Below are 24,670 nucleotides of genomic sequence, written 5' to 3' on the forward strand. Positions count from 1 at the left end.
CTGACGGACACACACGGACGTCCTGTGTGTGCTGACGGACACACACGGACGTCCTGTGTGTGCTGACAGACACACATGGACGTCCTGTGTGTGCTGACAGACACACACGGACGTCCTGTGTGTGCTAACGGACAGCCAAAGATAGGTACAGATGTCATGTGTGTGCTGACGGACACCCCCGGATGTCCTGTGTGTACTGAACAGACAGCCTACGTGGGCCAAAATCACCCAAACAGTCCACGGGAAGGGCCAGCGAGCTTAGTCCACGACCAGGGTGCTGATATGTGTACTGATCAACAGCCACAGACGTCCTGTGTGTGCTAACGGACACACACGGACAGCCACAGACAGCCACGGACGTCCTGTGTGTGCTGACAGACAGCCACGGACGTCCAGTGTGTGCTGCGGACACCGACGAACTTCCTGTGTGTACTGAACAGACAGCCCACGTGGGCCAAAATCACCCAAACAGTCCACAGGGAGGGTCATCGTGCTGAGTCCAAGGACCAACGTGCTGATATGTGTACTGGTGGACAGCCACAAATTTACTGTGTGGGCTAACGGACAGCCACAGACGTCCTGTTTGTGCTGATGGACACACACAGAAGTTCTGTGTGTGCTGACGGACCCACACGGACACACACGGACACACACAGACACACACGCACATACACGGACATCCACGGACGTCCTGTGTGTGCTGACGGACAGCCACGGACGTCCTGTGTGTGCTGGCGGACACCCACGGACGTCTTGTGAGTACTGAACAGACAGCCCCTGTGGACCAAAATCACCCAAACAATCCACAGGAAGGGCCAGCATGCTGAGTCCAAGGACCAACGTGCTGATATGTGTACTGATGGACAGCCACGGACATCATGTGTGTGCTGACGGACACAGACGGACACACACGGACAGCCACACATGTCCTGTGTGTGCTGAAGGACACACATGGACGTCCTGTGTGTGCTGAAGGACACCCACTGACGTCTTGTGTGTCCTGATGAACACACACAGACACACACGGGGACACACAGACAGCCACGGACGTCCTGTGTGTGCTGACGGACAGCCACAGACGTCATGTGTGTGCTGGCGGACACCCACGGACATCATGTGTGTACTGAACAAACTGCTTACGTGGGCCCAAATCACCCAAACAGTCCACGGGAAGGGCCAGTGTTCTGAGTCCAAGGACCAACGTGCTGATATGTGTACTGATGGAGAGCCACGAACGTCCTGTGTGTGCTGACGGACACAGATGGACACGCACAGACACACTTGTACAGCCTCATACATCATGTGTGTGCTGGCAGACACCCACAGACGTCCTATGTGTACTAAACAGACAGCCCACATGGCCAATATCACCCAAACAATCCACGGGAAGGGTCAGCATGCTGAGTCCAAGGACCAACGTGCTGATATGTGTACTGATGGACAGCCACGGACGTCCTGTGTGTGCTGACGGAAACACACGGACACACACAGACAGCCATAGACGTCCTGTGTGTTCTGACGGACACACACGGACGTCCTGTGTGTGCTGACGGACACCCACGAAAGTCCTGTGTGTACTGAATAGACAGCCCACGTTGGCCAAAATCACCCGAACATTCCACGGGAAGGGCCAGCGTGGTGAGTCCAAGGACCAGCGTGCTGATATGTGTACTGATGGACAGCCACGGACGTCATGTGTGTGCTGACGGACACACAAGGACACACACGGACAGCCACAGATGTCTTGTGTGTGCTGACGGACAGCCACGGAAAGCCACAGACGTCCTCTGTGTTATGGCGGACACCCACAGACAGCCCACGTGGGCCAAAATCACCCAAACAGTCCACAGGATGGGCTAGCGTGCTGAGTCCAAGGACCAGCATGCTGATATGTGTACTGAAGGACAGCCATGGACGTCCTGTGTAGGCTGACAGACACACACAGACATACACGATCACACACGGACGTTCTGTGTGTGCTGACGGACACAAACGGATGTCCTGTGTGTGCTGACGGACAGCCAGTGACGGCCACGGCTGTAAGACCCGAACCCTGGCCTCTCGACCTGATGGAGTCCGCAGGCTTACTTATTTATTTCTTTGCTTGTTTGATCCATTTTAAGTCTTTTAGTTACTAAGTCATATTTGAATATGAGGTTCATAAACAAAGGAACAGATTGCACAGCGGAATAACAATGTATAAACTTTGTATTACTTGGAAACATGAGATTCAATACACAACTTCTTAACAGTCTCATAGACAATCACTAGTTCATCCCTAGCATCATCTAACCACACGTTACACAGCCTCTCACTGACCGAGCCTTCACGGCTCCTTGGCTTGACCAGAACCATCCTTAGTTCCTGAAACCACAACCAGATAAGCATTAATCATAACCGAAAATAGAACGGATTGATTCTACAATGCTTGGCTTGGTTCCTAGAACTTAGATAAACCTCAGTCAACATAATCATAAAACGTATGAACCTACCTATCGTATCCTAAGTCATTCAACCAACCACCCCATGTCTTAGAATCAGATAGATAGTCCAGAATAGATAAATAGAACACACGAACAGATCCGGATTGTCCCCAAAGACCAATCCGTCTAACCGGATAGAATCTAGGTGCGACCGGCCAATGAAGTCCGGCTCAATGGCCCAACGGACTCCCTTACCTGATCCGGCCTTAGGCCTGGATCCAATCGGCCGAGTAAGCCTCAAGCCTAATCCGGAAGGCTTAGCAACCGGTCAGACCTTGCGACTCTACCTTGGCTTAGACAAACCGTGACCTTGTCCTAACTAGACAAGCCATAGGCTGATCCATAAGGATCGGTCCTAACCTGTCCCGAAAGACACCGTTTGGAACATGCACCCTTTGGCCAATCATGCCTCTTGGTCCTCGTACCTTTTGATGTTCGTAACCTTTGGTATCTCGTACCTTTTGGTCACTGACACCCTTTGGCAACTCACAACCTTTGGACACTCATGACTCTTGACAACTCGTGCCCTTTGGGTCATTCCCAACCGTTCGTCCTAACCGCCCAGTCTTGGTGCGATCGGATCAACCGACTAACCGACCCGTGTCTAGGCTAGCGGTTTGATTATGTTCGGCCAAAACCTAGGGACATGTCCCTTGGGCTCAACCAACACAACCTTTCGTGTTTAACCAGAGAGAAGAGAAGAGAAACGAATTGAAACAGATAAGGAGAGCCGGATGGGACTTAGGAACCGAGCAGAGCCGCGGTGCGGTCGCATGGACCGTCTGTTCGGTCTGAGGAGCCACGTCCCATCACATACCTTGTGAACCACGTCTGGGTTCTCCATGCTCTTCTCCTTGTCTTGATCTCCCATTCTTGACCGGGGTTAGTTCTCAAACGATCAGAGTCGCCGGAACACAACACCACCACAATCGGCCTTTCTTTTGGCCGGAACTCCCTCTTTCTCTCTACGTTTTTCTCTGAGTATTTTACTCTGGAATTGGATAATGAAATCAACAGGAGAGGCCCCATATTTATAGAAAACGAGGGGGTAAGTCTTGCCCCACGAACAGGCACGACTTGCTAGCGAACGGGCACCATCGGCCAAGGGTTGTGCCCTCTCGGCCAGTTGCATCCCATCGCCCTTTCTGATTGGGTTTGGGGTCGGTCATAAGCCCAACCCACGCCCCAAGCCTCCTGTACTTAGCCCACGGCCTTGTCCAAAGACCCAACAGCCCAAGACCTCACAGCCCGCCACTGACCCGGACCCGGACCATCGGCCTAAAACCCGAACAGTCCGTCTAGCTGAGGTGAGCTGACTCTCAGCTGCCTCAGCTGAGTGAGCTTGTAGTCCAGCTAGTGGAGCTGACTTAGTAGGGACTGAGCTGGAGTGAACTAAACCTAGCTTCATTGAGCTGGTCGAGCTACTCGTCTACTTCGTCCAGTTACCGTCTTACTTGTCCTAGCTGTCTCTTAGCTTATATAAGGTTAAGTCTAAGTTTCCTTATGTTCTTAACCTTGTTTCTCGACCATGGAATGCTTGCCTTGATGTCCTAAGACTGGCTGGTACGTTTCCTCGAACCACGGCCGTCCCGACAATCCTTTCCAGGATTGGGGGCGTGACAAGTCTCCCCCACTTGTAATGGATTCGTCCTCGAATCCGGTGATGATTATACCTTGTCCCAAGACAAAATATTCCAACCGAACATATTCTAGTGTTGATCAGAGAATAGAACAAGCTTGATTCAGAACCACCAAATGACCACTTCGATGATCAAATTCCTTTGACCATCGTTGTTCAAGTCTCCCCCACTTGATAAGGATTTAACCACAAAAATCCTTTCAAGGGGACTTTTCTGGTTTCGCTTATGGCACCCTTACTTGTCTACTTCGACCATGGTCGAGGGCCCATCAAGCATCCATTCAAGTGATACTTGTAATTCCATCCAAAGACATTCCTTGTGTCACTGGCCGAACTCTCCAGGTTGCGGTCCTAGTAACCAACAAGTCTATGTCTTTCCTTTCAATAGCATCTTCTTCAGATTTTATTCTTTCTCTGATCATAGTCCAAGACTAGATCGTAATCAGTCCCTAGGAACATGCTGCATACTCGAGCCTTAGTAGATTTGGCCAATCCCCACACCACTCGATGTACCAGTCAAGTCCTCACGAACTTGTTCCAATCTTTAGGCTGCTCGTCCTACAACGAGTCCTAACAGATTGTTATGGTTCTTTGTCCTTCACGGACAATAAGGTTCGTGACCTCAGCCACAACGTACTGGATCATCCCCTTAACCGGCCACAACCTTTTCAGGCTTGGCCACATTGCGATCTTAGTCCCTCCAGACTAAAAGCACCTCAGACTTGACTTCTATCCTTCACTGGACTTTGTCATAATTCGATCCTGGTCCTTCCTTGGACTCGATCGTACTCTGGTCCTGGTCCACTCAGGGACTCGACCGTTTCACCCCTACCATAGGTCCATCTCCGAATAGGTTGTGGCCTGATCCTCGTCCATTACTGGACTTGATCATTCTCAACCGTAGGTCAAACTCCGACTTGGTTGTACTGCGACCATGGTCCTCTCTCGGACATGGTCAATTTCGGCCCTGCCATCTCGGCCGGAGCCGACAGAAACGGATTCTAGGACAGCGGAGCTGTCCCTGGTTCCAGTTCAATCATAAATGGATCCGACCTATCAGGGGGGACACCCTGTAGCGAACAGAACACACTTGGGAACTCAGACACCAACGAATCCTCAGAAAGGTCTTTCAGACAGACATAACTGTCAGGCTCTGTAGTTGTAATTGTAGCCAAAAAGGACTGACAACCCTGTTCCAGCATCCGAATCGCTCGAACTGCTGAAACCACTACTTTCTCTTGAGCCAGACACAGACATTGGTACTGGATCGGATGAAGCCGAGTCTCCAATTGCACACAACCTTTATGGCAATCGAGAGTGGCTCGATACATTCCCAACCAGTCCATACCTAGGATCATCTCGTGATTCTTTAGGTGGACACAGACCAGATTCACAGGGAAGACCTTTCCCTGGATCTGCACTGGGATATTCGACATGAGATCTAGTGAGTTCCTGGCTTGCCCACCGACTGCCCTCACTATCCCAAAATTATCACCAGCGTACAGACAGAACAGATCCTTTCCGACCAGTCCCGGACTCACAAAACCTATGCGTAGCCCCTGCGTCGGAAAGTACGTGGGTTTTTACACCACCAATCATGAGGGTTCCTATCAGAGACCCCCATCAGAATCCCCTAGACCACATTCTAGGTTCCAGACCAAGCATTACTACTTGAATGTAAAAAGATAAATTTAGAGATTGCCAGAGATCGAATCAAAAGATCCGGAAGCTCCGTCGTCTCGTGACAGTTTATACACCCTCGGTGTTGTGGTTGGTTTGCCTTGGGACGCCTTGCCTGTGTCTCCACGGCCCTTCCCCTGACTTCCTTGCAGCTTGGGACACTCCGATTGGGAATGTCCTTGCTGGCCACAATGGAAACAAGTCATCTGGCCGCTTCTACCAGATGGGTTCGGTCGAGGACAGTTCTGAACCCCATGGTCCATGCTGCCACAATGAACACAAGCCCCCTTGGCCTTCCAGCACTCACCAGGATGGTTCCGTCCACATTTGGAACACGCAGGTCGGCCACCAGAGGTCTTGCCTCCGTCCACCCGGTCCCATTTTCTCTTTTTATCATTAGTCTTGCCCGATGGGCCTGACTGTGGCTTAGCCTTAAGCTTTGCTTCTTCAGCCAAGTTAGACTCCAACAAATCCACCCGTTCCACTTCCAGTGGGTACCTAGATGAGTAGGATTTCGGTTTGATCACACATTTGGAAAACGTCCCATACCATTCTCCTAAGCGTCTTACTATTGCAAATGCTCACACCATTCACAATAGCAATTATAATATACCTCAATCCCCAGCATACTAAGATACTTAACATCATGTTCTTCCAATGATTGGAACGAACACCCTGAGTTTCCTCATTCTTTCTTTGGACGGATTCAGATTGGAATTGATTCATTCCATCCAACTAGATCTAAGGAAACCTACCTTAACTTATACCGAGTCCTAGCTGATCCATCTGATCACAAGTCCACTCGTGTACTGGTCATGTAGTGTCTCCTTTGAGTAAGATATAACATTGCATATGCTTTACTTATTATGAACGGCCATCAAGGGATAACACTTAACTTCAGTAGAATGCTGCACGTTTATTTCAACCTAAGCCACTCTCTGGTCCATGTTACTTCCCTTGTTCAGGTCATTCATAAACAAGTCTTGCATTGCGTCCATCCCTTCCAACCCGTCTATTACTCCTAAATACTAGATCGACCAACCTTTCTGTTTTAGGTTTTTGCCCTTGGAAAATGTATCTTGGCTAAGCCGGTTCACCTTAGAACTCCCACAGTCACAAGCATGATACCTATCTTACCTCAACTCTTTCTTGGCTCACCCCAACTAAGGTTTCATAGTCATCATAGTTTTGGAATAACTTCGGTATGAAACTCATAATCTTTGAGCGTTGTCCTAAACAGGATCAAGCATGCTCTGATACCAACTTGTAAGACCCGAACCCTGGCCTCTCGACCTGATGGAGTCCGCAGGCTTACTTATTAATTTCTTTGCTTGTTTGATCCATTTTAAGTCTCTTAGTTACTAAGTCATATTCGAATATGAGGTTCATAAACAAAGGAACAGATTGCACAGCGGAATAACAATGTATAAACTTTGTATTACTTGGAAACATGAGATTCAATACACAACTTCTTAACAGTCTCATACACAATCACTAGTTCATCCCTAGCATCATCTAACCACACGTTACACAGCCTCTCACTGACCGAGCCTTCACGGCTCCTTGGCTTGACCAGAACCATCCTTAGTTCCTGAAACCACAACCAGATAAGCATTAATCATAACCGAGAATAGAACGGATTGATTCTACAATGCTTGGCTTGGTTCATAGAACTTAGATAAACCTCAGTCAACATAATCATAAAACATATGAACCTACCTACTGTATCCTATGTCATTCAACCAACCACCCCTTGACTTAGAATCAGATAGATAGTCCAGAATAGATAAACAGAACACACGAACAGATCTGGATCGTCCCCACAGACCAATCCGTCTAACCGGATAAAATCTAGGTGCGACCGGCCAATGAAGTCCGGCTCAATGGCCAAACGGACTCCCTTACCTGATCCGGCCTTAGGCCTGGATCCAATCGGCCGAGTAAGCCTCAAGCCTAATCCGGAAGGCTTAGCAACCGGTCAGACCTTGCGACTCTACCTTGGCTTAGACAAACCATGACCTTGTCCTAACTAGACAAGCCATAGGCTGATCAATAAGGATCAGTCCAAACCTGTCCCGAAAGATACCGTTTGGAACATGCACCCTTTGGCCAATCATGCCTCTTGGTCCTTGTACCTTTTGATGTTCGTAACCTTTGGTATCTCGTACCTTTTGGTCACTGACACCCTTTGGCAACTCACAACCTTTGGACACTCATCACTCTTGACAACTCGTGCTCTTTGTGTCATTCCCAACCATTCGTCCTAACCGCCCAGTCTTGGTGCGATCGGATCATCCGACTAACCGACCCGTGTCTAGGCTAGCGATTTGATTATGTTCGGCAAAAACCTAGGGACGTGTCCCTTGGACTCAACCAACACAACCTTTCGTGTTTAACCAGAGAGAAGAGAAGAGACACGAATTGAAACAGATAAGGAGAGCCGGATGGGACTTAGGAACCGAGCAGAGCCGCGGTGCGGTCGCATGGACCGTCCGTTCGGTCTGATGGAGCCACGGCCCATCACATACCTTGTGAACCACGTCTGGGTTCTACATGCTCTTCTCCTTGTCTTGATCTCCCATTCTTGACCGAGGTTAGTTCTCAAACGATCAGAGTCGCCGGTACACAACACCACCACAATCGGCCTTTCTCTTGGCCGGAACTCTCTCTTTCTCTCTTTCTTTCTCTCTACGTTTTTCTCTGAGTATTTTACTCTGGAATTGGATAATTAAATAACCAGGAGAGGCCCCATATTTATAGAAAACGAGGGGGTAAGTCTTGCCCCACGAACAGGCACGACTTGCTAGCGAACGGACACCATCGGCCAAGGGTTGTGCCCTCTCGGCCAGTTGCATCCCATCGCCCTTTCTGATTGGGTTTGGGGTCAATCATAAGCCCAACCCACGCCCCAAGCCTCCTGGAATTAGCCCACGGCCTTGTCCAAAGACCCAACAGCCCAAGGCCTCATGGCCGGACCTCACAGCCCGCCATGGCAGGACGACCTGAATGTCCCAAGTGTGGTAAGAACCATCCAGGTGAATGCTGGAAAGCCATGGGAGCTTGTGTGAGATGTGGCAGCTTGGATCATTCCATCCGAGATTGCACTCGACCAAGCCGGACTCAGGGCCAATCCAGTGGCAGCGGCTCTCGGACTTGTTTCCATTGCGGCCAAAGCGGACACTTCCAAAGTGAATGTCTTAAGCGGCAAGGAGGACAAGGGAAGGGTCGTGGAGACACGGGAAAGTCAACCCAGAGCAGGCTAACCACAACACCAAGGGTGTATGAGCTGTCCTGTGACGACGGCGCTTCTGGATCGTTTGATTCGATCTCTGGTAATTTCTGAATTTATCTGTTTACATTCAATAGAATGCTTGGTCTGGAACCTAGAGTGGCTAGGGGATTCTGATGTGGGTCTCTTATAGGGACCCTCATGATTGGTGGTGTTGAAACCCACGTGCTTCTCGACACAGGGGCTACACATAGTTTTGTGAGTCCGGAACTGGTCGGAAAGGGTCTGTTCTGCCTCTGTTCTGGGGATAATTCGAGACTAGTGAGGGCGGCCGGTGGGCAAATCATGCACTCATTAGGGCTCATGACTAATATCCAGGTAATGATCCAGGAGAAAAATCTGCCTGTAGATCTGATTGTGTTGCACCTACAGAATCACGATGTGATCCTAGGCATGGATTGGTTGGGAAAATATCGGGCCACTCTCGACTGCCACAGAGGATGTGTACGGTTGGAGACTGGACTTCACCCGATCCAGTACCAAAGTCTGAATATGAGTCCGGCTCTGGATAGAGTAGTGGTGTCAGCAATCCGAGCAGAACGGATGCTTAGACGGGGTTGTGAAGCATATTTGACCACAATTACCACTATGGAGCACGGCAGGTCTGATGATCAGAAAGATCTAACTGAGGACCCGTTGGTGTCTGAGTTCCCAGATGTGTTCCGTTCACTACAGGGTGTCCCCCCTGATAGGTCGGATCCATTTACGATTGAACTAGAACCAGGGACAGCTCCGCTGTCCAAGAGTCCGTACCGAATGGCTCCGGCCCAGATGGCCGAGCTAAAGAAGCAATTAGAAGAATAGCTGGACAAGGGGTTCATACGTCCAAGTAGCTCTCCTTGGGGTGCACCAGTCCTCTTTGTGAAAAAGAAGGATGGTAGCATGCGTCTGTGTATTTACTATCGAGGGTTGAACAGGGTTACTGTGAAGAACAAGTACCCGTTGCCCAGAATAGATGAGTTGTTGGATCAACTCAAAGGAGCCAAGTGGTTTTCTAAGATTGATTTGGCCTCAGGGTATCATCAGATCCCTATAGAGCCAAATGATATTAGAAAGACAGCATTCCGGACCAGGTACGGCCACTACGAGTTTGTGGTTATGCCATTCGGTCTGACTAATGCGCCTGCTGCATTCATGAAAATGATGAACAGCGTGTTCCGAGATTTCCTGGACGAATCAGTGATCATCTTCATTGATGATATCCTGATTTACTCCAAGGATGAGGAATCTCATCGGAAACACCTGAGAGCCGTGCTGGAACGATTACGGGAACACAAGCTCTATGCAAAACTCAGTAAATGCAGTTTTTGGCAGAAGAGCATTGGGTTTCTCGGCCACATTGTGTCCGGTGAGGGCGTCTTGGTGGATCTAGAGAAGATCAGGGCAATCAAGGATTGGCCTCGACCACGCAGTGCCACGGAAGTCAGAAGCTTCCTAGGGCTGGCAGGTTATTATAGAAAGTTTGTGAAAGGATTCGCAAGCTTGGCTCAGCCTATGACACGGTTGACCGGGAAGGACGTTAAGTTCACATGGTCTGAGGAGTGTGGGAAATTTTTTTCCGCGCTTAAGGACATGCTGACTAGCGCACCCATTCTGGTTCTTCCAGAGGCCGACCAACCCTATGTGGTTTATACGGACGCGTCCATAACAGGACTAGGTTGCGTATTAACCCAGCATGGGAAGGTCATCGCCTATGCGTCAAGGCAGGTGAGAAAACATGAGGGAAACTACCCCACCCATGACCTTGAAATGGCTGCGGTTGTGTTCGCCTTAAAGATTTGGCGATCATACTTGTATGGTGCCAAGGTTCAGATACTTACGGACCATAAGAGTCTTAAGTATATATTCACCCAGCCTGAGTTAAACTTAAGGCAGAGAAGGTGGATGGAGTTTGTAGCTGATTACGATCTGGATATCACCTATCATCCGGGAAAGGCTAATCTGGTCGCAGATGCCTTGAGCCGGAGAAGGGCCGACGTATCAGCCGAACGAGAAGCGGACGACCTGGACGGTACGGTTTGTGCCCTACGGTTGAACGCATCGACCAAAGAGTCTGAACCACTCGGATTAGAGGTGGTCAATCAGGCCGACCTGCTTACCCGCATTCGGTTGGCTCAAGGTCAGGACGAGAACCTAAACAAGGTTGCTCAGAATGATAGGACGGAGTACCAAACTGCAAAGGATGGTACCATCCTAGTAAACAGTCGGATCAGTGTTCCTAATGATAGGAGTCTAAAGGAAGAGATTATGAGGGAGGCTCATAAATCTAGATTCCCGGTTCATCCTGGTGCGACCAAGATGTATCAGAACCTTAAGAAGTTCTATCATTGGATCCGTATGAAGGCCGATGTCGCGGAATGGGTGGCCAAGTGTTCCACTTGCCAACTCATCAAAGCAGAACATCACGTGCCTAGTGGGTTATTACAAAGCTTGCCTATTCCAGAATGGAAATGGGATCACATCACAATGGACTTTCTGACTGGGTTCCCTACCACGAGGAATAAGAAAGATGCGGTTTGGGTTGTGGTTGATCGCCTAACCAAATCAGCACACTTCCTGGCTATTAAAAAGTCGGATGGGGTAGATCAGATTGTACGTAAGTACATTGATGAGATCGTCCGACTACATGGTGTGCCGGCAAGCATAGTATCAGATAGGGATTCAAGGTTCACATCTTACTTCTGGAAGGCTTTCCAAAAAGCTTTAGGAACAAGAGTGAACATGAGTACAGCCTATCACCCACAGACGGATGGACAGTCTGAACGTACGATCCAGACATTGGAAGATATGTTGCGAGCATGTGTTCTAGACTGGGGTGATTCCTGGGAGAAACATCTACCTCTGCTAGAATTTGCTTACAACAATAGCTTCCATAGTAGTATTTGCATGTCGCCATACGAAGCTATGTATGGGCGTCCATGCAGGACACCCTTATGCTGGACCCAAGTTGGGGAACGCAGCATGATTGGTCCGGAGATTGTCGAAGAGACAACCGAAAAGATCAAGTTCTTGAGGGACAAGATGAGACAGGCACAAGACCGCCAAAAGAACTACAAAGATCTCGAGTTCCAAGTAGGTGACTTGGTGTATCTCAAAATGATTACCTACAAAGAACGAGTCCGGATCTCCAGAAGACGGAAGTTAGATCCAAGATACTTGGGGCCGTTCAAGGTCATTGAAAGAGTTGGGATGGTGGCCTATAAGTTGGACTTGCCGGCCAAGATGGACGCATTCCATAATGTGTTCCACGTCTCCCAACTTCGGAAATGTTTGACGGACCAAGACATCGCTCTTCCTGCCATTCCAGACATCGCTCTTCCTGCCAACCACGTACCCAGAGTGGTTGGATCAGTTTGTTTCCGAGGAAGCATTCGATTCGGATTCGAGGACGAATCCATCCCAAGGGGGGGAGACTTGTCACGCCCCCAATCCTGAGTAGGATTGTTGGGACGGCCATGGTTCGAGGAAACGTGCAAGCCAGTCCTAGGACATCAAGGCAAGCATTCCATGGTCGAGAAAGAAGGTTAAGGACATAAGGAAACTTAGACTTAACCTTATACAAGCTAAGAGACAGCTAGGACGAGTAAGACGGTAGCTGGATGAAGTGGACGAGTAGCTCGGCCAGCTCAATAAAGCTAGGTTCAGTTCACTCCAGCTCAGTCCCTACTAAGTCAGCTCCACTAGCTGGACTACTAGCTCACTCAGCTGAGGCAGCTGAGAGTCAGCTCATCTCAGCTAGACGGACTGTCCGGTCTTTAGGCCGATGGTCTGGGTCCGGGTCAGTGGCGGGCTGTGAGGTCCGGCCATGAGGCCATGGGCTGTTGGGTCTTAGGACAAGGCCATGGGCTAAGTCCAGGAGGCTTGGGGCGTGGGTTGGGCTTGTGGCCGACCCCAAACCCAATCAGAAAGGGCGAAGGGATGCAAGTGGCCGAAAGGGGACAACCCTTGGCCGATGGTGCCCATTCGCTAGCAAGTCAGGCCTGTTCGTGGGGCAAGACTTACCCCCTCGTTTTCTATAAATATGGGGGCTCTCTGGTCGATTTCATTATCCAATTCCAGAGTAAAATACTCAGAGAAACCGTAGAGAGAAAGAGAGAGTTCCGGCCAAGAGAAAGGCCGATTGTGGTGGTGTTGTGTTCCGGCGACTCTGATCGTTTGAGAACTAACTCCGGTCAAGAATGGGAGACCAAGACAAGGAGAAGAGCATGGAGAACCCAGACGTAGTTCACAAGGTATGTGATGGGCCTTGGCTCCATCAGACCGAACGGACGGTCCATGCGACCGCACCGCGGCTCTGCTCGGTTCCTAAGTCCCATCCGGCTCTCCTTATCTGTTTCAATTCGTTTCTCTTCTCTTCTCTCTGGTTAAACACGAAAGGTTGTGTTGGTTGAGTCCAAGGGACACGTCCCTACGCTTTGGCCGAACATAATCAAACCGCTAGCCTAGACACGGGTCGGTTAGTGGGATGATCCGATCGTACCAAGACTGGGCGGTTAGGACGAACGGTTGGGAATGTCCCAAAGGGCACGAGTTGTCAAGAGTCACGAGTGTCCAAGAGGCACAAATGGCCAAAGGGGACATGTTCCAAACGGTGTCTTTCAGGACAGGTTAGGACCGATCCTTATGGATCAGCCTATGGCTTGTCTAGTCAAGACAAGGTCACGGTTTGTCTAAGCCAAGGTTGAGTCACAAGGTCTGACCGGTTGCTAAGCCTTCCGGATTAGGCTTGAGGCTTACTCGGCCGATTGGATCCAGGCCTAAGGCCGGATCAGGTAAGGGAGTCCGTTGGGCCATCGAGCCGGACTCCATTGGCCGGTCGCACCTATTTATCCAGTTAGACGGATTGGTCTTTGGGGACGATCCGGATCTGTTCGTGTGTTCTCTTATCTATTCTGGACTATCTATCTGATTCGAAGTCAAGGGGTGGTTGGTTGAATGACTTAGGATACGGTAGGTAGGTTTGTACGTTTTATGATTATGTTGACTGAGGTTTATCTAAGTTCTAGGAACCAAGCCAAGCATTGTAGAATCAATCCGTTCTATTCTCGGTTATGATTAATGCTTATCTTGTTGTGGTTTCAGGAACTAAGGATGGTTCTGGTCAAGCCAAGGAGCCGTTAAGGCTCGGTCAGTGAGAGGCTGTGTGACGTGTGGTTAGATGATACTAGGGTTGAACTAGTGATTGTCTATGAGACTGTTAAGAAGTTGTGTATTGATTCTCATGTTTCTAAGTAATACAAAGTTTATACATTGTTATTCCGCTGTGCAACCTGTTCCTTTGTTTATGAACCTCATATTCGAATATGACTTAGCAAATAAAAGACTTAAAATGGATCAAACAAGCAAAGAAATTAATAAGTAAGCATTCGTATCCAGTTGGGTCAAGAGACCAGGAACGGGTCTTACACGAACAGTCGACCGGAAGGGTCAGCGTGCTGAGTCCAAGGACCAACATGATGATATGTGTACTGATGGATAGCCACAGACGTCCTGTGTGTGCAGACGGACACACACGGACAGCCACGGACGTCCTGTGTGTGCTGAAGGACACACACAGACGTCCTGTGTGTGCTGACGGACACCCACGGACGTTCTGTGTGTACTGAACAGACAGCTTACGTGGGCCAAAATCACCCGAACAGTCCACAGGAAGGGCCAACGTGCCGAGTCCAAGGACCAGCGTGCTGATATGTGTACTGATGGACAACCACGGATGTCATGTGTGTGCTGACAGACACACACGGACACACACGGACAGCGACAGACAGCCACAGACGTCCTATGTGTGCAGACGGACAACCACAGACAGCCACGAATGTCCTGTGTGCTGGCGGACACCCACGGACGTCCTGTGTGTACTGAACAGACAGACGACGTGGGCCAAAATCACCCAAACATTCCACGGGAAGGGCCAGCGTGTTGAGTCGAAGGACTAACGTGCTGATATGTGTACTGATGGACACGCATGGATGTCTTGTGTGTGCTGACAGACACACACGGACACACACGGACACAAACAGACAGCCACAGACGTCCTGTGTGTGCTGGCGGACACCCACAGACGTCCTCTGTGTACTGAACAGACAGCCCACGTGGGCCAAAATCACCTGAACAGTCCACAGGAAGGGTCAGCATGCTGAGTCCAAGGACCAACATGCAGATATGTGTACTGATGGACAGCCACAGACGTCCTGTGTGTGCTGACGGACACACACGGACAGCCACAGAAGTCTTGTGTGTGCTGACGGACACCCACGGACGTCCTGTGTGTGCTGACGGACACCCACAGACAGCCACAGACGTCCTATGTGTGCTGACGGACACACACGGATGTCCTGTGTGTGCTGACGGACACCAACAAACGTCCTGTGTGTACTTAACAGACAGCCCACGTGGGCCAAAATTACCCAAATAGTCCACGGGAAGGGTCAGCGTGCTGAGTCCAAGGACTAACGTGCTGATATGTGTACTGATGGACAGCCACAGACGTCTTGTGTGTGCTGACGGACACACACGGATACACAAGGACAGCCAAGGACGTCTTGTGTGTGCTGACGGACACCCACGGACGTCATGTGTGTGCTGACGGAAACCCACGGACGTCCTGTGTGTACTGAACAGACAGCCAACGTGGGCCAAAATCACCCGAACGGTCCACCGGAAGGGCCAGCGTGCTGAGTCCAAGGACCAGCGTGCTGATATGTGCACTGATGGACAGCCACAGACGTCCTGTGTATGCTGACGGACACACACGGACACAAACAGACAGCCACGGACACCCACGGATGTCCTGTGTTTACTGAACAGACTGCCCACGTGGGCCAAAATCACCCAAACAGTCCACGGGAGGGGCCAGCGTGCTGAGTCCAAGGACCACTGTGCTGATATGTGTACTGACGGACAGCCATGGACGTCCTGTGTGTGCTGACGGACACACACGGACAGCCATGGACGTCCTGTGTGTGCTGACGGACACACACGTACAGCCACGGATGTCTTGTGTGTGCTGACGGACACTGTAGAATACCGTTAAAAAAAACAAAAACAAAAAAAAAAACAAAAAAAAAAAGTATTATTATTTAGTGGTCGTACCGCGGGCAATGGATGGTCAAAGAATTGATCATGGGTGAACCATAAGCTGCTGGACCATGGTTAGAAAAGTGTTAGATTGATCAGAAGGATGTTTTGGAAGCATAACATTTTTGGAAGCACGACGGTTTAGAAGCTCGACGTTTCAGAAACCCGTCATTTCTTAGCCACTAAGTTTTCCACAAAACTTAATGGCTATCACCAGAATATCATTTGGAAGATATTATAAGTTGGAAGCAGGACGGGAGTTAAGCAGGACGGGAAGTAAGCACGACGGGATCGAAGCACGACGGGAAAACCCGAAGTTTGGCGAAAACCCTAATTTTGGTATTATCGATTTTTCGAGGAAGCTGGAGGCTCGAGAAATATTTTCCATCAAGGTCAGGATTCACTTGGAGTTTATTAAAAATATTCATCTCATCAGAACGGGCGTAGAAAAATATTCGGGATTGATCGCGGGACGAAAATTCATCGGAAGGGTCGAAATCAGTCGAATGGACCGAGAAGCTCGAGCTGGCCTTATCTATGAGATAAGGACGTGATGTAACCTGCCTGGCATGGTATGTGGCAAGGGAAGCAGGAGGTGTTGAAGCCCAGGAGAGCACAGCATGCTGATTGACACCCAGAAGCACGAGGTGCCGCGAAACCTGCGATCGGAGCATGCTGAGCGACATGTGTGCGCTGAGTGTCAATCTGGATGAGGTCAGGCCGTGGATCAGACATCTGGAGGGCATGGTGTCACTCTGCATGATGTCCTGGTCATGCCATCAGACATGTGGAGCACGAGGTGCCGCGACGCATGCGTCCGGAGCCATGCGAGGCGACACACGGGCTGCCACACGGCTTGTTCTGATTGGTTGCTGCATCCTATATAAACCCCACGACCCCAGCTCATTTTAAACCATCCAGCACACCTGAAACTCAGAGAAAAACGTGAGAGAGAAAGCTAGAGAAAGAAAGTTCGAGTTTCGATCGTTTTCGAGTCTTTTCGGCAGTTTTCGAGAACAGTTATTCTACTCGATTCGAGTCTACATCTAAGAGAGGTTCTGCTCGACTCAAGATCAGTTCAGAAGTGGGTCTACTTGTGAAGGTCAAGAAAGGGTTCGGAACGCAGAAGACGGATTCGGGGTCAAGGCCACGGTCAACCAAAAACTGTGAGTTATAATCAATTGATTGCTGAGTTGTTTTTATGCAGGGTCCCGTTACTTGGAAGTTGGATCATGGCAGGAGGCCAGGTCTAACTGAGTAACGGTTTGAGTAGTTAATAATTGAGGTTATGTTGTTTAAGTTGATAGCATGCTTAGTTATTGCTTGAGAACCGTAGTAGCATGCTAATGGTTAGGTTGATTGGTTAGTTAGCGAATGCAGAATGCTTAGATGATATCGCTAAGTTGTGGATAGTTAGGTATTCTGGAATTAGTCTTTATGCTAGATTCTGGAATGTGGTTGATTGTGTTGTGATTATTACTTGAAACCTTGTGTTATTTTTACCGGGTTTAGTATTAATCGTATATTGGCCGATAGCATTTGTGTAACCCACAATGCTAGGCATATTGGGGTGAGTTAGTGTTCCTTCAGACCTCGTACCCGGCGGGTTCAAGGAAACCCCTTATTCGCTGGATCGGGAAGACTCAGACGAACGGTGTCATGTACTATGGCTGAGTATTACACGACGGTGTAATGGGACAGTGACCCGAAGGACTGTGGGCTGTCGCGCGGTGACCCGAAGGACTGTGGGCCGCGGTCGGTTGAAAGTTCCTTCTTCCGGCCTTTGTGGTAGGGAGATAGGATATTGCCGATAGTGAAGGAGGAACCTAACGTCACCAGGGCCCGAGTTTGTTATATATATTATATCGTGTTTTGGGTTGTTAAACCCTGGTTTAAATCGAGTTTGAGTTTGGTGATAAGCTAGTAATTAGCGTAATGCTAGTTATCTTGCTATGGTTTACCGCTGCGTATTTTGAATATTGCTTATTGTTATTAAATTGTGTTGTTAGGTGAACCTCTCGCTTTAGATTGTTTGGGGTGGGATAGCGAGGGGTTGTATTTGTTAGTGGGGGATTGTAACTCGCTGAGTAATGCTAGATTACTCACTCCTCACTCGTTGTTGTTTTCAGGTGACCAGTAGTGAGCTCGTAGAAAGCGCGGGAGGCTAGGCTGGCTGGTGTAGATTTGCATCTTTTTGCTTAAGACGCTTTCAGACTATAAGTATGTACTTTCGCTTTCTTGGCATGCCACCACTTGTATAATATTTTGTGTATTGTAAACCAGATATTATATAAGATAAATAAAGCGAATGTTTTGTGAAACTGCCTTGTTGTTCTGATATTAGCTTGTCCGAGCTAACACAACGTCAGATTGGAGTACGGGTTGAGAAGCCTTAGGCTTTGGTCTGACGGGACGTGTTAGTGGGCGGCCTGGCCTAGTTACAAATTGCACTTTTTGTAACTTTGGCTGGATTGCCCGTTAACCCGTCTTGTAGCGCTCCTGAGCCTTGGTAGACGGTCGGGCCGTCGGTCATGTTCTTGTTTGATTGTTGGCCGGTGGTTTGACCTATGCCTAGAACGGTTCGGGGGTGTTACAGAGGTGGTATCAGAGCATGGTTTCGTCCATGCGTGACACAAGTGCTTTTTTTAACGGTTTTATCGAGTCAAAGGAGTCGCAAAAAGATGATTAGGAAACCAGCCGCTTCCCGTGGTAGGAATATGACTTACCCTTTTTATTGTGTGCAGATGGCTAATCGCGGGACAGGTGATGATGGACGAGGTCGGATATGGGGAGAGGGTATGGATTGGACAGGCGGAGGATTGGGTCACAGATCAGATCAGGATAATGGAAATGGCATTAGTGAGATGTTTGGACACGATAGGAGCCCTCTGCAGAGAACAAGATCTTTTCCTGTTTACGGTAACATGACTAGAGTGAGAGAAGACAGTATGGCGAGTATTGGCCCAAGTCGTAATTGGGACCAGAGACATCAACATGATCAATCCGCTCAATCAAACCCAAGGCCAGATCAGAACCGTGCCACCGAAAGACCACAAGATCATGGAACCGAAAACACCTTGAAGCTTTTACATGACGTGATGACCGAGGCACTTGGTAACCAAGGCAGGCGTACTCAACCCCCTGAAGTTTCCAAGCTATTATCTACCATGAAGAACATTGGATCCTACAAGTTCAAAGGAGGATCCGATCCTATTGAGGCCGACAAGTGGATTACTATGATGGAGAAGAATTTTGAAGCCATGGAGTGCCCGGAGGAGTATAAGAAGAAGATCGCTGTGTACTACTTGGAAGGCGACGCCACAGGATGGTGGGACAGCATAGACAGACAGCGTGGACACAACATCACATCATGGGAGTCGTTCAAGGGAGAGTTTGAGAGGAAATACTTTCCTCCAGAAGCAAAGCATCGATTGGAGCGCCAGTTCATGAACCTTGTTCAAGGAGATAGGCCAGTGAGGAGTTACGAATCTGAGTTCACAAGGTTGAGGCGACATGTCTTTGATGGGCGTGAAGATGAAGCAACTATGATCCGTAACTTTATGTACGGATTGAAGCCGGAGCTTGGAAGTCGTTTAGCTGGAAGCAACTTTAGCAGCTTATCTGAGCTAGTGGAAAAAGCTGTTAATGTTGAAACTGTATTGGAGGCTGAAAGGAAGACCTTACCACATTCTGGTGGACACACCAAGTTTAGCCAAGGAGAAAGGCCAAATTTCAACAAGGGTCCAAGATCTTACAAAGGAAAAGGGCGAGGATTTGGAGGCCAAGCCAACAATCGTGGTAACACTGTGGTGTGTTACATATGTGATCAACCGGGACATATTTCTAAGTTTTGTCCCAACAGACAACGGAGTAACCAGCAGGGTTATTCATCTATAAGGATGGAAGATGTTACTTGTTTCTCTTGCGGTATGAAGGGCCATTATGCATCGTCATGTCCAAACAAGCCAATCCCTGCGACCCCTCTCGCAATCCGAGCTCCTCCTAGCCGTCCAGCTATTGAGCCAGCACCAAAGAAGCAAAACCTAGGAGGTAGAGTTTATGCCTTAGGTGTAGAAAACCCAGACAATGCAGGACCGTCAAGCGGTCCCATCACAGGTATTGTGGGTGCTTAACCTCCTCTTTTTATTGAATGGAAATTTAGTTGCTGGAATCTAGTTAGTATGCTGGTTAGGTATAGATTGCTTGATCGCTAGGTTGCGCGTTTAGAAATTTAGGATGATGATTGATGGTTGTGAGAATTTTGATTAGTATTTTTGTGATTAAGATATTGTTGATTGGATTACTGTGGCAGGAACCATACATGTTGCTGGTAAACCCACACATGTATTGTTCGACTCGGGGGCAACACATAGTTTTGTGACCCCTGAAGTAGCTGCCCGGTTTTGGGATTGTTTTGTGGTTGACAGGATAAACGTGGCCGTCTTGACCCCCGCAGACCGAACCCTTCAAGCAAATCAGTGTATCAAGAATGTTCCATTGGTCATTCAAGGCAAAGAGTTTGTGGCAGATCTGTTAGTCGTCCCTTTAAAAGGGTACGAGGTAATCCTTGGAATGGATTGGTTATCGAGCTACGGAGTTCAGATCGACTGTGAAAAGGGAAGGTTGTTGTTCTGCAGAGGCAAACGACCAGAGATGGTATACTATGGAATCAGTCCTAGTATGACCGTGTCTTTAGTAGCAGCGATGAGAGTACAAGATTTGTTTCAAGACGGGGATGTATATTTGGTGACCTTATCGGTTAGTGGAGGAGCCACTAATGATGAAGTTAAGGTCGAAGACATAGAAGTGGTCCAAGAGTTTGAGGATATCTTTGCACCACTAAAGGAATTACCTCCACCTCGGAGTAATCCCTTTACCATTACTTTGGAGCCTGAAGCAAAACCTATAGCTAAGGCACCATATCGGATGGCACCTGCGGAATTAGCCGAGCTAAAGAAACAATTGGAAGATCTATTGGAAAAGGGATTCATCCGGTCGAGCTCTTCACCTTGGGGAGCTCCTGTGTTATTTGTGAAGAAGAAGGATGGAAGCATGAGGTTGTGTATCGATTATCGTGGTATCAACAACATCACGATAAAAGATAAGTATCCTCTTCCGAGGATAGACGAGTTGTTAGACCAACTAAAGGGAGCTAGTTGGTTTTCGAAGATTGATTTGGCATCAGGGTATCACCAAATTCCTATTGCCAAGTCAGACATTATGAAGACGGCGTTTCGGACGAGGTATGGGCAGTACGAGTTTGTAGTTATGCCCTTTGGTCTCACAAACGCGCCTGCGGCTTTCATGCGTTTGATGAATGAAGTGTTTCACGACTATCTCGACAAGTTCGTGATCATTTTCATTGATGACATCCTGGTGTACTCGAAAAGTAAGGAAGAGCACAAAGAGCATCTGAGACTGGTTATGGAGAGGTTACGGAATCAGAAGCTATTTGCCAAGTCCAGCAAGTGCTCGTTTTGGAAGAGAGAGATAGGATTTCTGGGTCACATAGTATCAGGAGAGGGCGTGGCTGCTGATCCAGAAAAGGTCCAAGCCATACGAGAATGGCCTCGACCTACCACTGTGACAGAAGTGAGGAGTTTTCTCGGACTTGCGGGCTATTATCGGAAGTTTGTTAAGGACTTTTCCTCCATTGCAAAGCCTTTAACTAAACTTACCGGTAAAGGAGTTCCTTTCTTATGGGTGGAAGAAACCGAGAAGGCATTCAAGAAGTTGAAGGAAGCTCTCACAACCGCACCTGTGTTAGCTTTGCCCGAGCAAGGTAAACCTTACACGGTTTACAGGGATGCTTCACGATGCAAGATGGGCGAGTCATTGCATATGCTTCACGACAACTACGGAAGCATGAGGATAACTACAGTACACATGACTTGGAGTTAGCGGCCGTGGTGTTCGCTTTGCGAATTTGGAGATCTTACTTGTATGGAGAAGAAGTGGAGGTATACACGGACCATCAAAGTCTTAAATACCTCTTCACTCAGCCAGATCTCAACCTGCGCCAGCGTAGGTGGATGGAGTTTGTGGCAGACTACGACATACGGATTCGCTACCATCCTGGTAAAGCGAATGTTGTTGCGGACGCCTTAAGTCGAAGAAAGTTGGACGCAGATTTAGAGAAAGAAGTGGAGCTATTGAACCAGGAGTTGAAACAAGTGAAGTTGGTCGTTTTGGAAGGGCAGACAAGCGAGCCATTGGGACTTCAAGCGGTGAATCAGGCCAGCTTGATTCAGAGAATTCGAGAAGAACAACTTAAGGATGAGAAGTTACTGAAGATTGTTGAAGAACTCAAAGGACAAACCAGGCCAAATAATGCGGGATACTACTTGGCGGAGGATGGAACCTTGTTAATTAATGGGAGGATCACGGTTCCTAAAGGACAAGGGCTGAGAGATGAGATACTAAGGATCGCACATCATTCTTTACTTAGTATCACACCTGGAAGTTCGAAGATGTACCGAGACGTGAGAAGATACTATCATTGGCCGGGCATGAAGAGGTCAGTAGCACAATGGGTTGCTCAGTGTGCAACTTGTCAACAAGTCAAGGTGGAACATCAAGTTCCAGGAGGATTGTTGCAGAGTCTTCCGATACCTCAATGGAAATGGGACTCTATTTCCATGGATTTCATCACCGGATTACCTACTGCTCCAGGTAGATCGAACAACTCGATATGGGTGATTGTGGATAGGTTAACCAAGGTCACACACTTGTTGCCTATGCGGGACACTGATAAAGTTGAAGTTTTGGCCGAGATGTACATCGACAAAATCGTGAAGTTACATGGTGTACCCTCAGACATCGTCTCAGATCGCGATCCAAGGTTCACGGCATCATTCTGGGAAGCACTACAAGAAGCCTTGGGAACTAAACTGTACAGAAGCACGGCGTTCCATCCAGAAACAGATGGCCAAACGGAAAGGACCATTCGGACCATCGAGGACATGCTGCGTATGTGTATTCTCGATTGGGCAGGAACTTGGGAGAAGCATTTACCGTTGGTTGAGTTCTCGTATAACAACAGTCATCATTCGAGCATAGGGATGTCACCTTATGAAGCATTATACGGAAGGCCATGCAAGACGCCTATGTGTTGGACGGAAGTGGGCGAAAGAAGAATGTTTGGGTCACCTATTGTTCAGGAGACCATGATTAAACTGGAGACGATTCAGGCCAACATGAAGAAGGCTCAAGACCGTCAGAAGAAGTACGCAGACCAGTCAAGAAGAGAAGTAACTTTTGAGATAGGAGATTGGGTCTATTTGAAGGTTACTGCACAGAAAGGGAAGGACAGATTTGGCAAGGTCGGGAAACTTGCGGTCAGGTTCATTGGTCCGTATAAGATCATCGGGAAAGTTGGTGAGGTAGCTTACCGATTGGATCTGCCAGCAGATATGCATCTACATCCAGTATTCCATGTTTCCATGCTTCGGAAACATATACGGGATCCAAGTACTGTTGAGCCCGAGAGAATCGAGGAGTTGGAGACAAACCTTACGTATCCGGAAGGACCAATCAGATTAGGAGAACGGCGTATTCGGAAGCTCAAAAATCGTGAGATTGCTCAAGTACAAGTGTTCTGGGGAACACAAAACAGGATTCATGTTACTTGGGAGGATGAAGCGAGATTTAAAACCGATCACCCGAAGTTTTTCCGAGAGGACGTTGTAATGGAAGAAGGAGGCCCCTCAGAGCCTTAGAATTTGAGGACGAATTCTGTTAACGGGGGGAGAATGTAGAATACCGTTAAAAAAAAAAAAAAAAAAAAAGTATTATTATTTAGTGGTTGTACCGCGGGCAATGGATGGTCAAAGAATTGATCATGGGTGAACCATAAGCTGCTGGACCATGGTTAGAAAAGTGTTAGATTGATCAGAAGGATGTTTTGGAAGCATAACATTTTTGGAAGCACGACGGTTTAGAAGCTCGACGTTTCAGAAACCCGTCATTTCTTAGCCACTAAGTTTTCCGCAAAACTTAATGGCTATCACCAGAATATCATTTGGAAGATATTATAAGTTGGAAGCAGGACGGGAGTTAAGCAGGACGGGAAGTAAGCACGACGGGATCGAAGCACGACGGGAAAACCCGAAGTTTGGCGAAAACCCTAATTTTGGTATTATCGATTTTTCGAGGAAGCCGGAGGCTCGAGAAATATTTTCCATCAAGGTCAGGATTCACTTGGAGTTTATTAAAAATATTCATCTCATCAGAACGGGCGTAGAAAAATATTCGGGATTGATCGCGGGACGAAAATTCATCGGAAGGGTCGAAATCAGTCGAATGGACCGAGAAGCTCGAGCTGGCCTTATCTATGAGATAAGGACGTGATGTAACCTGCCTGGCATGGTATGTGGCAAGGGAATCAGGAGGTGTTGAATCCCAGGAGAGCACAGCATGCTGATTGACACCAAGAAGCACGAGGTGCCGCGAAACCTGCGATCGGAGCATGCTGAGCGACATGTGTGCGCTGAGTGTCAATCT

The 24,670-nt window shown here is 48.5% G+C and overlaps 1 protein-coding gene across 1 annotated transcript in view; it reads left to right on the plus strand.

Moving 5' to 3' along the window:
- The window catches only part of LOC125604258, a 53,671-nt gene extending 31,602 nt beyond the window's left edge, over window positions 1–22,069 (plus strand). The window contains exons 4-5 of the mRNA XM_048774720.1: window positions 18,913–20,284; window positions 20,481–22,069. Of these exons, the coding sequence (XP_048630677.1) occupies window positions 18,913–20,284; window positions 20,481–22,069 (2,961 nt within the window). The remainder of the gene's footprint in view (window positions 1–18,912; window positions 20,285–20,480) is intronic.
- Window positions 22,070–24,670: the final 2,601 nt, after the last annotated feature.

This window comes from Brassica napus, unplaced genomic scaffold (assembly GCF_020379485.1).
Source record: "Brassica napus cultivar Da-Ae unplaced genomic scaffold, Da-Ae ScsIHWf_495;HRSCAF=751, whole genome shotgun sequence".
NCBI lineage: Eukaryota > Viridiplantae > Streptophyta > Magnoliopsida > Brassicales > Brassicaceae > Brassica > Brassica napus.